This window comes from Salvelinus namaycush, chromosome 10 (assembly GCF_016432855.1).
Source record: "Salvelinus namaycush isolate Seneca chromosome 10, SaNama_1.0, whole genome shotgun sequence".
Taxonomy (NCBI): Eukaryota; Metazoa; Chordata; class Actinopteri; order Salmoniformes; family Salmonidae; genus Salvelinus; species Salvelinus namaycush.
In genome coordinates, this window is record NC_052316.1 from 4,176,083 (window position 1) to 4,192,031 (window position 15,949).

Consider the following 15,949-nt stretch of genomic DNA (forward strand, 5'->3'; position numbering starts at 1 on the left):
TAATGATAAAAATATTTTATAAATATTTTATCTGGACACTTTCTGTTTTTGATATTGCTACTATGCAAGTAACCAATTCACTGTACTGTTTACACCTTCTGTATCATGTGCATGTGACAAATACACTTGATTTTATTTGACATAGTGTGTGTTTACCACATGGCCTCACGTGTGAATCCTTAAAGTGATGGGTGGGGCTAAGGCTTAAGAGAGTGTGAATGATGCTGAATGGGTGTAGACAAAGAAGAGCTCTCCAGTAGGGGTACCAAAACATTTAAGGGCCATTTTATCAAAAGTGCGGTTAAAAATGTATAAACTTTCAAAGCAGAATTACTTTCCCATGTTTCCTCAACTAAAGTGTATGATATACAATTTTATAGCTCTGAGTCGCTATTTTTATCCAATGTAAAAAACACAATTTCAAATGTTGCTACATGATACCAAATCAAGGCAGACGGTCACATTTAGGCTACTGCAAACTGTTCTACACTACTCTTTTAGTCTGTAGTCTATGGGTGTCTCATCTGAAATGTGCACAGGAGTTAGCCTACATTGGGGATTTTGTAGCAAATGCCTATGGAACTGTTCTTAAATTAGGTTGTTTTCCCATGGTCGCCTTTTTGTCTCCCATCATAAGGTAGTGCTGATGGACGTTCTTCCTGATTTAATCCCAGGATGTGAAATTACGCATAGATAAAGGGATATGCCGCGGGAGGTTAGGTTACTTACCGATACGTCTCGATGCGCCATCTCTAACAGCCCATGCCGCTAATAGTGCCTATCCTGTCCATTTTGTGTCCGAAGCAGCCACTCCGGGCCGCGGTCCCTTTCTTGGTGTTAGCTTTGTGTCTCCGTGCACTGGGCTGGTCGTTCAGCAAGCGCGCCCACATGCCCTTGGCGCGAATTTCCATGCGCAGGTCTCGCAGCAATCGTACCCTGGAGCGCAAGTTTTCCATCCTCCGCTCTCTCTCTTCCGACGCCAGGAACTCCGACAGCTCCTCCCCCAACAAACTTCTAAGAGACTGGGACACAGAAACAAAACACCCGCTTTAGATACTACATTCTTAATTGAAACGACTTGGGTGAGCACCTGTCAGCAGATAGCCCATCTGGGAATGTTTCTGATAAACGGCAATACATCTGCGCATTCGGGAAATCAATTGCCTACTTTGGCAAGCAGTAAACTCACTCTCCTGCAGTTTTCTCAACAGTTTGGTTTTCAACTGGTCCTATAAAAGTAATTGGGTTTATTCCATATCAAACTTTACGCAATTATGCTACATCTAGTATAATGTTAGTGCTGCCTACACTTGATTCGCGTCCGGAGACACCAAAATACAGGTTGTGTGGCACAGGAGGTTGGTTGCACCTTAATTGGGGAGGACAGGCTCGTGATAACGGCTGAAGCGGAATTAGTGGAATGTTATCAAATGCATCAAATGTGTTTGAGGTCATTCCATTTGCTCCGATCCAGCCATTACTATGAGCCGTCCTCCCTTCGGCAGCCTTCACTGTTAAATGTGTAGCTACTAGCTACTGAATAGAAATCACATTAAATGCTGCAATTAATTGGCCCATCCTTCAAAACCAAATTCTCAATTTGGGTGTTATCATAGTCTACATTTGCACTTTAACGCATGGGAAACGGTGTGTACATTGGTTGAATAAGGCGATGAACACTGGTCAGAAATAAGTCTCCTTCTCCTGGGGTTTCATGGATGCAGCGGAAAGACAGGTGCGCGTGCAGTGGGATATTAATTACTCACTGCTACATAGTGTTAGGACTATTCGTGCATAGAATATTCAGTTCCGAAATATCTGCGCTGCGAGTCTCTTGAAGGCAGATGCGCTTTTTCACCATCGCGCTGGCATGACCAAACGTTTGAGAAAATATGTTTTCTGGTTTAAAATACGCAGTACAATGAAATGTAGAATTGGTCGCCTTATACATCGCTATTACTTTTAAGAACCGCAAAAGCTAATTTGGTTAGACGTAAAGGCCACCGTCTCCTCATATCCGATGTCCAGTCGAGTGCTTCTCAAGGCGCGCTTGGGTACCAGCATGAATATCAAAATGATGCAAGAAAGAAAGTAGTCTTTAGATTTGTGTAAAACACAGTAGCATATCTCTCCATATATCTCGCTGATAAACAAGCCTTTCCTTCTAGTAATAGCCTATGCGTACGTTGAGAAGCAGACAAAACCCATATCATCAACACGACCGGTGTAATTTAAATGCAATAGTCTTTAGACTTAATACTAATACGTTTAACAATATTATGATTATTAAAGCCCCCGCGTTAAAAAAGGAACAGTAGTCTATAGTTTATGATGAAGTAAACCATTATAGCCTGCATGCCAAGATATACATTGCCAGTAGCCTATACACTTGCATTCATTGTTCATGTTCTTTGGGGAACCATCGTGTGGACAATATTAGAGTGATATTTGCGCAAAATGCAAAATTGTTCTACAAAGAATCACAAATTACTAAGAACGCATTCCGCTCACAAATTGCGGCGCGCACATCAATGAAGTGACCTCACCTTCTGTTGCGCTGGTGTCAGAGGCTTCGCCCCTGTCCTCACTGAAAGCAGAATGATCATAAGTCCACAAGCCACCAAATGCGAGATGTTCATTCTGACAAGTTTTGTAAAGGATTCCTCTTTTCAGGATAAATGATATCGGTTGGTAACCAGTTGGTACTCTAGGTCTCTCTGTCTGTCCTTACTCCAAGCTTCCCAAGTGCTGCTCTAACTGTGAATTAGTACTCGCGACTTTATAGCCAGCCACTGGTGATGTCATGACCACCTGCATATTGGTCTTCCCTCCCTTCTGTAACTTGCCAATTTCGTTTTTTACCCGTACCTGCGGCTTGAGGAGCACGTCATGCTACATGATTAATTAAATGATACACAGACTGGTCATTGTGGCTTAAATTAATGAGAATAATATAGATTACACAATTGCTATACCATGTGCCACTAGGACTGGTTTGAATCCAAAACCGTACTCAACTGATTGAAAATGAGAAATTATATGTATTTCATAACTGTTGAAGTGTGACATTGGCAGACACATAAGACTATATTAAAATGCCAACCGCCCACCGCGATGAAATGAGGTTGGACAATGAGTTCCAAAGAAATCAAGAGCTAACTTGTTAGATGCAACAGAGTTTGTGTGGAATGATTACCCACTCAGCATTACCATATTGCGGGGGAAAGTGTATCAAACACCATTCCAAAAGATGTGCTGTCATGGCAGGCCTAAATTATATAATTGTAAAACTAAAATAAATGTTTGTTATTATTTATAATGATTTATTCGTCTTTCAGCTGTATAGAGTTGAACCCATAATAACACATGCCAACATGCCCGTTAATTCCTGGGGAAATCATTAATAAGGTGTAACTTTAAAATATGAGCCCCCAAAACTTGAATTAAAAATGTATACAAAGGCTTTAATTTGCACTCTAAAATATGCTGGGTTAAAAACAAACCAGCACTGGGTAAATAATGGACAGAACACACGTTGGATTATTTTTGACCCAGTTGGGTTATTGAGTTATAATCCAACGGGTTAGATCAGAAGACTAGAGGGGTGTCTTAGATTTGAAACAGTTATAGGCCTACGCTCAAAAGACCATGGTTCATTCGATTTATCAAGCGTGTCAGATCCCACAAACATCATTGATGTCACAGAGGTGACATAGCGGTCAGCGGATACCACGTGAAGATCCCTCGCTTGCCTATGCATCCTCCCGGTTACGCGCAAGAACACATTGAGTGAAAGAAACGTTGTCAAATCGGACACATGTTAGGGCTGTAATTCAAAAACGGTGATTTGTGAAAAACTACTTTAATTATTCTGTTGGCGTAACACTTTGTCATCAACCCGTTGTCTTTTGTGAGACACCTGCATACTGCAGTGCGCGTTTTTCTTAAAGAGCAAGTGCCTGCGCGCTTGACTTCACTAATGCATTGCTGTGCAGCGATATGAAATGACGCTATCTATATTTGAAACACATACAAAACTGTGCCCGACCTATGGTCTAAGGGTGGAAATGTCTAAAGTTCTATTCACGAGCAATATGATGAGCTTTGGAGAGGTGAATACTGCTACCTAAGGCACCATCTGTTTTGAAACACAGAGTGGCAGTATTTGCTGTCTTGAAATACCAAACGACTAAACATTCATTCGCCAAAAGTTTCACCTCAAATTGTCTTTGGTCTTAAAGATTGGCAAGGCCTCACTTCACAACAGTTCCATAATTATCATGTCATTCCGGTTGAGGGTAAATTGATTGTTCTCTCTCTGTTAGAATGACACTACTGACCCATGTGATCCGTTTTGCATACAAGGGCTCTAGTCCAGAGGGTGGTTTATTTTGTGTTCAGACATTATGTAAAAAAAACGGGAGAAAATCAGATCTTTCTTTGGAATTTCAACACAAATCATCAACGTTACCCACTGGGCAAAAACTGGATGAATCAAAGCTGTTTGCAAGTCATTTCAACAAAAAAAGTAAATGAAAAGTAAATGGAAAACTGTTTGAATTTGCGAAAACTCATAAATGTAAGGGAATTTACAAATTTTTTCACCCAACTTTTAACCTAAATCCAATGTCATCGTGACATTTTTTGTTGATTTCATGTTGAATTCACATTAGCTGACAACTCAACCAACTGTAAATCAAAAATAGAAGTTGAACTGAAGTCTGTGCCTACTGGGTATGTAGTTCATCCAAAACAATATCTGTAGTGTGGTTTCAGTTCAATTATCATTTCATGTTGGATAACTCTCACTGTAGGCTATACAATACAACCCCAACAGAACACAACACAATACAAATCTATTTTCCAATGTGAATCCGAAAGGTGTCTTTTTGCGTGTCTTGCATTATTCCTAATCCCCTGGATATCATATATTCACACAGAGGAGGCTGGAAACAAATTCTCTACCTCAGAGCATTGTCCATGCAGCTGGTTTGAAGTTAAGCGCTTGGTCAAGGGCACAACAGCAGTAGGTGGCACCTGCTATTCTGATGCCAGCAGCCCTTCAGTTGCCAGCTCACTTACACCATATTTTCCCCATCAGTTCTGGGATTCGAACAGGCAAACCTCCAGTTACTTGCCCGTCTCTCTTCAACCTCGAGCTACTGCTGCCCCAGTGTTCAGCCATACTGAATAGGACCTTGAGTTGGAAGGCCACTGTCACCATCTTATTGACTACTAGAGGGTAAAATGACCCGCACTCTGAAAATGCCCCACCCCCTCTCTCTCCCTCTCTCTCCCTCCTTGAAACCCAGGCTGGACCGAAGGTGGACACTGATGGATTTGGACAGTGCGCCTGGCTACTGCTCGGGTACCGCACCACGCACGGCGATGACGGACCAGCATGCTTCAGGGCCGTACACCCTCAATACCCGTGAGCCTGCCATACATTGTCTAAGACAAGGACCCATTGTGGCAAGAGAGAAGATTGGTCTTGAACCAGGCCGATCAGGAGTGAATGATTCCCGGTGGTGTGGAAATGCTCATAGTTGCCTATTGTCATGCACCTGTCGTGCACTTGAGGGGGTCATAATACTCTTTGCCCTATGAGAATGGATGGCTTGAAATGTGTTGTTCATCTAGTTCATGGATGAGAGCTACATTTCTGAGTAGTTAGCTCAATCACTAGGAGACAGTGGGAGGCAGGGAATCAATTGACCTGGTTCTTATTTCAATGGAAAATTATTGCCAGTCATGCCACTTCAAGCCTTTTTGGTCATTCACCTTCTCATTCATGTTTTTTATCCAGACCCAGCCCTTTGGTTTTGAGTACGAAGATTGAGAGAGAACCGGAGTAGAATCAACGGCATGCTTCATTGACCGTGTTTTAAGTTGCTGGCTGCATGGTCAACCTAACAGCCTAAAAGTCCAATAGTATTGAGACCAATATATAGCCATTTAAATATATGGTGCCCTTTATTTTAATTAAACAGATTGGTGGCGGTTCCGGATTTTCTGGAATCCAACTTGCAGTTCCCTTTGATACGGAGATCTCTGTGCATGTGCAGGATTTCTTTTCAATGTAGATGTTGGACACCGCTGCCTAAGTAGCTTAGACTCAGTGCTCCCACTGTTCCACTGCCGCTTCCCCCTCATTGACATGGAGGGGGAACCTTATGTTGTAGGCTACACTAAAGACATGATCAACATGTTTGTGCAAACTTTGTTGTCTGTTGTAACAGTATATTTAGGCAAGCATTTCAAACACAAGCAAGACACATACAGGCAGTCAAAATAGTGATTATATTCTCATAGCAAACATTGGCTAGTAATTTTTTCAGCAACTCTCGCTACAATATCACAGCATAACTATGAAGCTTATCATTACAAATAGTAGGCAGTCTAAAGTAGTAGTTGACAAATGACGTAAGGAATAATAGTGCACCGGGCACTAGGCAATGCAAAACTAACTCGCCCATTGTCAGACTTTGGTTATCGGCGGTGTCCATAGGTGGAACAGCTAGGTAGCCTACCTGTGCGGTACTTGCATGATCATTAGGCAGGTTTCCATTGACCCAGGATTATTTGACAAAACCAGTGCCGCAAAAAATATATAATTGCGAAATGTGTAATGAAAACGTCAGATATAGGAGAAATGTTCTAAAGATCGACAACATTTTATTGCGACAAAAGATGATTTGACGTTGAATTCACATTAGTTGATCAGGCGTTTTTCGAATGAATGCCTGAATATTTTTTGGGAATATTTTTTCCGAATATGTTCAAGAATGGCTGAATTGCTTCACTTTGCTTTTCTGGTGGTTTCACCATCCAATTGTTTCACATCTACAGGAGTTCAAGTTCCACCATGGCATGGACCATGAGAATTATTAGAATATGGCAAATATTTGTAAATTCTTGCAATTCTATCCATGCTGGCTAAGAGACACAAGATCACATCTGATTAATAGTTAGCTCTCTGTCATGTGTATGACTGCTCTCCATCTCTATTTCATGTTCTAGTGGACAGTAGCACTTTCAGTGACTTGTCAATGATCAATGATGAAAAAATGTAGCATTAGCAGCGGTGCGAAAAGTACTCAATTGTCATACGGTAATAGAAAATGACTCAAGTAAAAGTTAAAGTCACCCAGTAAAAGTCTAAAAGTATCTGTTTTTAAATGTACTTAAGAACAGTGGTGGAAAAAGTACTCAATTGTCATACTTGTCTCATATTTGTTTCTTTAGTCCATCGTTGACGTTGTCCCAAAATGGTTTGCTTGTCAGCAAGTTTACAACATATGTAACTTTCAAAATACAGAAATCATTCCCATATGATGCATTTTGAATCAAATGATGCAAAATTATTTTCTTTTTTGGATTTGTTTTTACAGACAGCCAGGGGCACACTCCAACACTCAGACATAATTCACAAATGCAGTATTTGTTTTTAGTGAATCCGCCAGAGCAGATGCAGTAGGTATGACACCACGTTGAATTGATACGTGCGTGAATTGGACCATATTGCTGTCCTGCCTGAGCATTCGAAATGTAACTCGTACTTTTAGGTGTCAGGAAAAAGTAGTCGAGTAAAAGTAAAAGTAGTCAAAAATATAAATACTCAAGTAGCTACCCAAAGTAGTAGTACTTCAAAGTGTTTTTACTTAGTTACTTTACACCACTGCATATTAGTCATCATTGCATTATGATTGTTACATTGCATCTGTATACTGTGCAACCGGGCTATCCACCTACTGGTCCTCAAGGGCCGTAGTCGTGCTGGTTATCTTTTCTACCTGGTAGTTAGTTGATGAATAATGTCATTGATTGATGCGAGAGTCCACTTACTTGCTGTCCTAGATCCCTGATTGGAAGGAATAATGAAAACCAGCAGGGTTTTGGCCCTCCAGGACCAGAGATTAGCCCTACTCTAGTCTGCATGCAGCATCCTCCTGAGTATTCGATCAAATTTCCATTCAACGTCATCACTTACAGTATATGTTGCCATTCATACATCGAGTTAAAAAGAGATACCAAGTCTGATAGGCAGATGAAAGAACTTGTTCTACTGCTAAGGTCATGCAAGAGTCTGTGCACAACTACATGCACACAACTACATATCCCATGCTCCTTTGCAGTTTCAGCGGCCATGGTGGCTACAGAGCATATTAGCAGTGGTGATGGAGGGATGTTTTTGTTTCCCACGCTTTGGAAGGACAGACGCAGGCCGCACTCACTGAGCCTTCCTATGAACTAATGGAGGGTTTCAGTGGCGGTTCGTTCTGGAAAATCCCACTCACTCTCCGGCTCCCTAGTGTGAGAACTGGGGGAGCACAATGGTTCTCATGGAAGGTGACCACTCCATCAAACTAATCAACAGAGTATGCCTCGTACACACGGTGTCGATCCAACAACCCATCGCGCGTTCTCTCGAAACCTACTCTTACCTCAATGTCGAGCTGTCTTTTTTAATCTACGTAACATTTTTATGCCACCAGCCAATTTCTGTTAAATTTAACAAGCGAGGGACACATTTTTTAGCCATGCTGCAAGTGTGGTGTCACAAGTTTTTCTCTTCTTTTCTTTTGCTTTGCGTATATTTTAATAATGTTACAGATTTTTCCCAATGACATCATGAGGAAGATTGAGAAGAGTTTTAGTTTTTTTCTTCACCACAAAATGTTGTATGCTTTTTTCCCCAACATTTCTTAATACGTTTTTCAGCTTTCATGTGGCAGAATTTTTTTTTTTTAATCGAACTGGTTTGCATAAGGAAGCTATGCACATGCAGCCAGGGGAGAGCAAGGGAGGGGGTGTGTGCTGCTCCGCAGTAGTCTTTCTCTGCTGCTGCCACAGTAAGTGTCGGTGAGGATTGAGTGTCTCGGTTCCTCTGGGGTTTGTTCAAGACAAACTACAAGGCTGTTACGGTTCTATAAATAACAGTTTTATTATGCAGTTTTTTTGGGGGGCCTGGCAGCTGCTGCTCTAAAGGCTTTTGCATGTGCCACTGACTGGGCAGCCTGCCACGGTTAGGGGGCGAGAAGGGGGGGCGGGGGGTGCTGATGCCAGGGGTCAGTGTGTGTGTGTGTGTGTGTGTGTGGTGGAGAAGGGGGGGAAGTGTGGCAGGGAAGCCCCAAGAGAGAACGGATATCCCTGTTGTTGTTCTTGGGTGGGTGGAAGAAGCATCATTGCAATTACATCATAATCACACTACTGATGATTGGCATTCAAGTGACCTCTCACACCAACCCTCACACAGGTGACAATCAAACATCTTGGAGAAGGTGGGTCTCTTTTAGCTAGTACTATTGGTGCATTACTTCCAAAACATACTTTTGGGGTGGTTCCACATAAAATCCAATGGGGATACGGATGGAAGGATGGAAAAGACAGGAGTGGAACTTTTTCTAAACATAGTTTGGAGAAATCTTTATTGACTATTCCCAAAACATGCACTTGTTTTTTGTAACTTTATTGTATTTCCATGCCCAGGCATTACAATTATATTCAAACATATTTAGAGGCACACATGAGGGAAACAGGAGGGTTTTTAGACAATAAAACGGTTTATCCATATTAAAATGGCCTGCCTTTATGACACAGGAATCAACAACTCTAAGGGTAATTGCAACACATTTACTAGGTGTGAAATATCAAATGAAGAGAATGGATTTGAGATTTGTTGATCCTGATTAGTTGAACCTGATGCAATTGTAATGTCTGGCTAGTGGCTAGTCTTTCTAGCCTAGATGTTAGGAGCATTGGGCCAATAACCAAAAGGACCCTGGTTCCGATCCCCGAGCCAACTATGTGAAAAATTGTTCGATGTGCCCTTGAGAAAGGCACTTAACCCTAATTGCTCCATGGTCAATGACAATAATGGATGATCCCTAGCTCTGACCGCACTCTCTGGGGGAGTGGGATGTACACATTTTTTCCCTTCTCCAATTTGCACTTGTACATGTGTGAAATAGGACAATTGTAAGCACCTACCTAATTATTATTATTATTATTATCCTGCTCCTCCTGGCAATGCCTTAATGTTAAGTCTCAGTTTAATTGAATGATTTTTCAAACATTAAAATCACATCAAATGTGCATACCATAAAAGGGTGGGACAGCAACAATAATTGTAAATCACTAAAACAAATGCATTCCATTATATTTTTGCGCATGCAAATGCTATACATTCCATTAATTACTGGACATTTTTGAGATTGTGTCTTAAGTGGATGTTGAGTATAGGCCAGGAACAGACTGGCCATAGGGCAGCTTTACCAAATGCCAGATTGGCTGGTCCATCTTTAGCCCAGTGGGCCGGTCTAAATGAAAGTTTTTGCGCAGAAATGTGAGTTTCTCTGCATATTCTGGTCCCAGTCTGCCCCTAGTGCAGGGAAATCTTGTGCTGAGTGGTTTGTGAAAACACTCGTACATGATCACTTTGTTTATAGTTTTCTCCTAAATGCGGTTTGATATATAAACAGGGCTGGAGTTATGGGCGGGCCTTAGGGGTCCTGGCCCGCCCTACCGTACCTCCTTGCCCGTCCCAAAAAAGACTGAAATATTGATCATTTATTTGACCAAGACACACGCCAACAGAAAGACGCATCAATCTCAGATAAAGTGTCAGATTAAGTGAAACAGCGCCCCTCTGTCTCAGTATGTGTAGACAATGTATGTGATGCTGTCTGGGACCAAAAAAGTATGGCATGTAATTCTAATTCTGTTCAGACAGCATCAGATACTACATGGAGGCTGGCTTCCCCTAAAGGAAATTGATGTTTTACCAAAATTATATAATTACTCCTGTCAAAATAAAAAAATTCAAAATACTTCACCAGAGAGCATGACTTATTCAAATAGGTTCATTAGCTTATTTAAAAAATGTTTTATAAGTGTGTAGACCTATGCCTATTTGGGAATCCCGCAATTTGGGCAGCGTACTTGGCAATATGTCTAGCTAATTGAGTTGCGGCTGTCAGTGAAAAGCATCTAAAACATATGTGAAAATAATGTCTTCGGTATAATTTTAAATGTTGCAACAAGACGAATGGGAGGGGGTGTGTGGCGAAGATATGGCATGCCTCTCTCCAGAATGCATGCACTCAGTGATATTACATAAGTATTCAGACCCTTTACTCAGTACTTTGTTGAAGTACCTTTGGCAGATCCTCTCAAGCTCTGTCAGGTTGGATAGGGAGCGTTGCTGCACAGCTATTTTCAGGTCACTCCATAGATGTTCGATCAGGTTCAAGTCGGGGCTCTGGCTGGGCCACTCAAGAACATTCAGAGACTTGTCCCGAAGCCACTCCTGCATTGTCTTGGCTGTGTGCTTAGGGTCCTTGTCCTGTTGGAAGGTGAACCTTCGCCCCAGTATGAGGTCCTGAGCGCTCTGGAGCAGGTTTTCATCAAGGATCTCTCTGTACTTTGCTCCATTCATTTTTGCCTCGATCCTGACTGGTCTCCCAGTCTCTGCCACTGAAAAACATACCCACAGCATGATGCTGCCACCACCATGCTTCACCGTAGGGATGGTGCTAGGTTTCCTCTAGACGTGACATTTGGCAATCAGGCCAAAGAGTTCAATCTTGGTTTCATTAGACCAGAGAATCTTGTTTCTCATGGTCTGAGAGTCTTTAGGAGCTTTCTGGAAAAATCCAAGCGGGCTGTCGTGTGCCTTTTACTGAGGAGTGGCTTCCGTCTGGCCACTCTAACATAAAGGCCTGATTGGTGGGGTGCTGCAGAGATGGTTGTCCTTCTGGAAGGCTCTCCCAGAGGAACTCTAGAACTCTGTCAGAGTGACCATCGGGTTCTGGGTCACTTCCCTGACCAAGGCCCTTCTCCACTGATTGCTCAGTTTGGCCAGACGGCCAGCTCTAGGAGGAGTCTTGGTGGTTCCTAACATATTCCATTTTAGAATCATGGAGACCACTGTGTTCTTGGGGACCTTCAATGCTGCAGAAATGTTTTTGTACCCTTCCCCAGATCTGTGCCTTGTCACAATCCTGTCTCGGAGCTCTACGGACAACTCCTTCGACCTCATTGCTTGGTTTTTGCTTTGCCATGCACTGTCAACTGTGGGACCTTATATAGACAAGTGTGTGATGTTCCAAATCATATCCAATCAATTTAATATACCACAGGTGGACTCCAATCAAGTTGTAGAAACATCTCAAGGATGATCAATGGAAACAGGATCCACCTGAGCTCAATTTCGAGTCTCATAGCAAAGGGTCTGAATACTTATGTAAATAAGGTATTTCTGTTTTTTATTTCAAATACATTTGCAACATTTAAAAAAAAACGTTTTTTGCTTTGTTATTATTGTGTGTAGATTGCTGAGATTTGTTTTTGTTTCATCCATTTTGGAATAAGGCTGTAACGTATCAAAATGTAGAAGACTCAAGGGTCCTGAATACTTTCCAAATGCACTTTATGTCACCAGTAGGCCTATTAAATGTACCATCAATCCCTCATCATTTGGTTACATAGATTTCTGTTAATGAGTTTTGTCAATCTTTTCATTGTCTTTTGTTTGGAATGCTCCGTGACCAATGAGCATGTGTCATGATTACATAGCGGGAGCACCCGTGGCTGAGCATGCATTGAAGTAGAACCTACCTGGCCTGCTGCATGCAAATGTAGGAAAGTGCCCATTTGGCAACGTCCGCTTTCTGATTGTCTTAACTCACCACGTCCACCACTAATAAGCTGAGCTTCTCAGTAATTTTTTCTTGACCTCACACATAAAGTCTGTATTTTGACATCCATGCAAATGATAGTTCCTCACTATTTGAAAAATCTTTCCAACACTTTCCAAAATATCATGGTCTGATGATCCCATATATCTAGTGGAAACGTCACAGAAAACAGCTGTGTGTCCTGAGCTCACTGGCGCAGGAACCTCTGAGGGCCTAGAATAGGCTAGTTAATACAATTTTGCAAGTTCGCTAGTGACAGGCCCGGATCCAGTTGATGACTTGATACAATGTTATACTTCACTAGCAATAGCTCAAGTCAAGACAAATAGAAAGGGGCCAGACAGATTAATGTGATTTAAAGAACCTGATATTTTCAACTGTTTTTATTTGTATTTTACTTAGTTGATTATGGAAGTTATCGGCCTACTGCTGCATTGGCCTATAGGCTATCTCTGAGTTCTATGCGCTCATTTCTTTAGTTGCCAACGGACCACAGTGTATCAATGTGTACATATGGCAGAGGCTGGCCTGCTCGCTGTAAATACATTTAAACTTTTAGATGTTTATCGTTTAAGTTAAGATGTGTATGATTAACCACGTGAACATGAATTTGATAAACGAAAACATTATTATTGAAATTTAACTGTCCACGAAAATGCGCACGTAAAAAAAATCATAACTTTCAAGCAGATCGGTAGACATTGTAGAATAATTGTTAAGCTTCCCCAAACTTGAAACTCACAAGCTGCCTATGGTCTTTACTATAACAACCATGAAAAAAATTGCACACATAGGAAGCCATGTGAAAAAATCTGCCATCTGTGGATATCAAAGTCCCATCCAACTGATTCGTTCTGGTGCCAGCTCTGTATAAAAACATCCACAAAATATATTTGGTTGTATGTACAGTAGTGCCATCTCTCTGAACTCCTTAGTAAATCATTTTGGCTGGCATATTTAGTAGCTACTGTATTTAATACTTTTTGCCATAAATGGGGAAGACCGGCGATGGTTGTAACATGGGATAGTTGTAACACTTGCAATTCCTCCAATCAGGAGCAAGGTAGAATCATGTGATTCACTGTGCACATGTTCAGTTTAGTCCTGAACCCTCACGTGAGAAAGCAAATCCCTGTGATAAACTCTGCAGTTTCTATTGACAGAAATCAGATTTTGAGGTAAGAAAGTAACCAAATTTGTTTTTGTGATGACATCAACTGCTTTGTAGTTCCATTCACCAAACTTATATCAGGTTTATAGCCAGTCTGTGTAGAGATATTTGATCATATTTGAAGGCAATGCAAGTTATTTGATGCAAGTTTTAACATTTAGCTAAAATGAAAGCTAGCTAATGGCTGCAACGGTCAGGGTTAGCTGTAACAACTTGTGAGAAAATGTTACAACTAACCCTGAGTTAAACTGAATGTCTTTGGTAGATGTTTTATTTTACTTTCAGCATGCCTAGATCATGGAAAAGAAAGACGGACAGGGGAGCACCTCTCCACACTTTGAATAGAACGTCAAATGATGTAGCAGAGCAGGGGAAGTCAATTAGATCGGTTGCAAAGTTGTATGGCATATGTCATGTGATGCTGTACAGATTCTGCAAAGAGAGAAAGAAGCTTCTGCAAAGAGAGTGCTTCCTCATGTAGGCTACCGTAGTGGAAATAGGGTAGGCATGGGTGAGCAGGAGCAGAAGTTGTCATAGTATCTCTGATTTATGCCCACTGTGCCCACGGCTATCCAGCCGCTCCAGCTGCTTCCCAGGCCACCTCTCCAGCTACCTCCCAGCCCAGGAAAATGACAACAAGGGATAGGAAGAGGAGAAAAACTGTGATTTTGACGGATACACCCGTCAAGCAGCCACTGGAAGAAGAGCATAAAAAGTTAAGCACTCAGAAGGCAAAAATAAAAATGACCCTGCCTAAAAATGCTGCTGGAAAGAAGACAAACTACACACACATACTATGGGTTGTGCATGTAATATGAAAAATTATGAACGAGGTGAGTTAATCGTCTCCACCTGTTGCGCCTTCATCATCACACTATCTGTGTGGATGGCCCATTTCAGATTGTCAGCGATGTGTACGTCAAGCTTTCCACCTTCTCCACTGCAATCCCGTCAATGTGGAAAGGGGTGGGCTCCCTCTGCTGTTTCCTGAAGTCCATGGTCAGCTCCTTTGTTTTGTTGACGTGGAGGGAGAGGTTATTTTCCAGGCACCACTCTGTCAGGGCCCTCACCTCCTCCTTGTAGGCTGTCTCATCATTGTTGCTTATCAGGCTTACTACTGTTGTGTCATCTCCAAACTTGCTGATTAAGTTGGAGGCATGCGTGGGCACGCAGTCATGGTTGAACAGGGAGTAGAGGAGGGGGCTGAGCATGCAACCTTGTGGGGCCCCTGTGTTGAGGAATAGCGAAGTGGAGGTGTTGTTTTCTACCCTCAACACCTGGGGGCGGCCCGTCAGGAAGTCCAGAACCAAGTTGCACAGGGCGGGGTTCAGACCCAGGGCCCCAAGCTTAATGATGAGCTTGGAGGGTACTATGGTGTTGAAGGCTGAGCAATAGTCAATGACCAGCATTCTGACGTAGGTATTATTCCTGTCCTGATGGGATAGGGCAGTGCAGTGAGATGGCGATTGCATCGTCTGTGGATCTATTCAGACGGTAAGCAAATTGAAGTGGGTCTAGTGTCAGGTATGGTAAACTTGATTTAACTAGCCTCTCAAAGCACTTCAAGATGACAGAAGTGATACTCATTTAGTTCAGTTACCTTTGCTTTCTTAGGTACAGGAACAATGGTGGACATCTTGAAGCAAGTGGAGACAGCAGACTGGGATAGGGAGAGATTGTCCGTTAACACTCCAGTTAGTTGGTCTGCGTATAATCTGAGGACGTGGCTAGGGATGCCGTCTGGGCCGGCAGCCTTGCCAAAGCAGCAGCTACTCTTCCTGGGGTCCAGCAAACTTAAGGCAGTTTATACAATTTTAAAAACATTACAATACATTCACAAATTTCACAACACACTGTGTGCCCTCAGGCCCCTACTACACCACTACCACATATCTCCAGTACTAAATCCATGTGTATGTATAGTGCATATGTTATCGTGTGTGCTGATTAAAGAAGCAATAAAACTGTCCTTCTTTAGACTAGTTGAGTATCTGGAGCATCAGCATTTGTGGGTTTGATTACAGGCTCAAAATGGCCAGAAACAAAGAACTTTCTTCTGAAACTCGTCAGTTTATTTTGT

General features: G+C 42.1%; 1 protein-coding gene across 1 annotated transcript; it reads right to left on the reverse strand.

Annotated features, from left to right (window-relative positions):
- Positions 1–752: 752 nt before the first annotated feature.
- On the reverse strand, positions 753–2,639 carry LOC120054389 (C-type natriuretic peptide 4-like). Its single transcript, XM_039001803.1, has 2 exons — positions 2,547–2,639; positions 753–1,022 (listed from the first exon to the last, which is right to left on the reverse strand). Exons 1-2 carry the CDS (start codon positions 2,637–2,639, stop codon positions 753–755), a joined length of 363 nt encoding a protein of 120 aa, XP_038857731.1.
- Between the last annotated feature and the right edge of the window lie 13,310 nt (positions 2,640–15,949).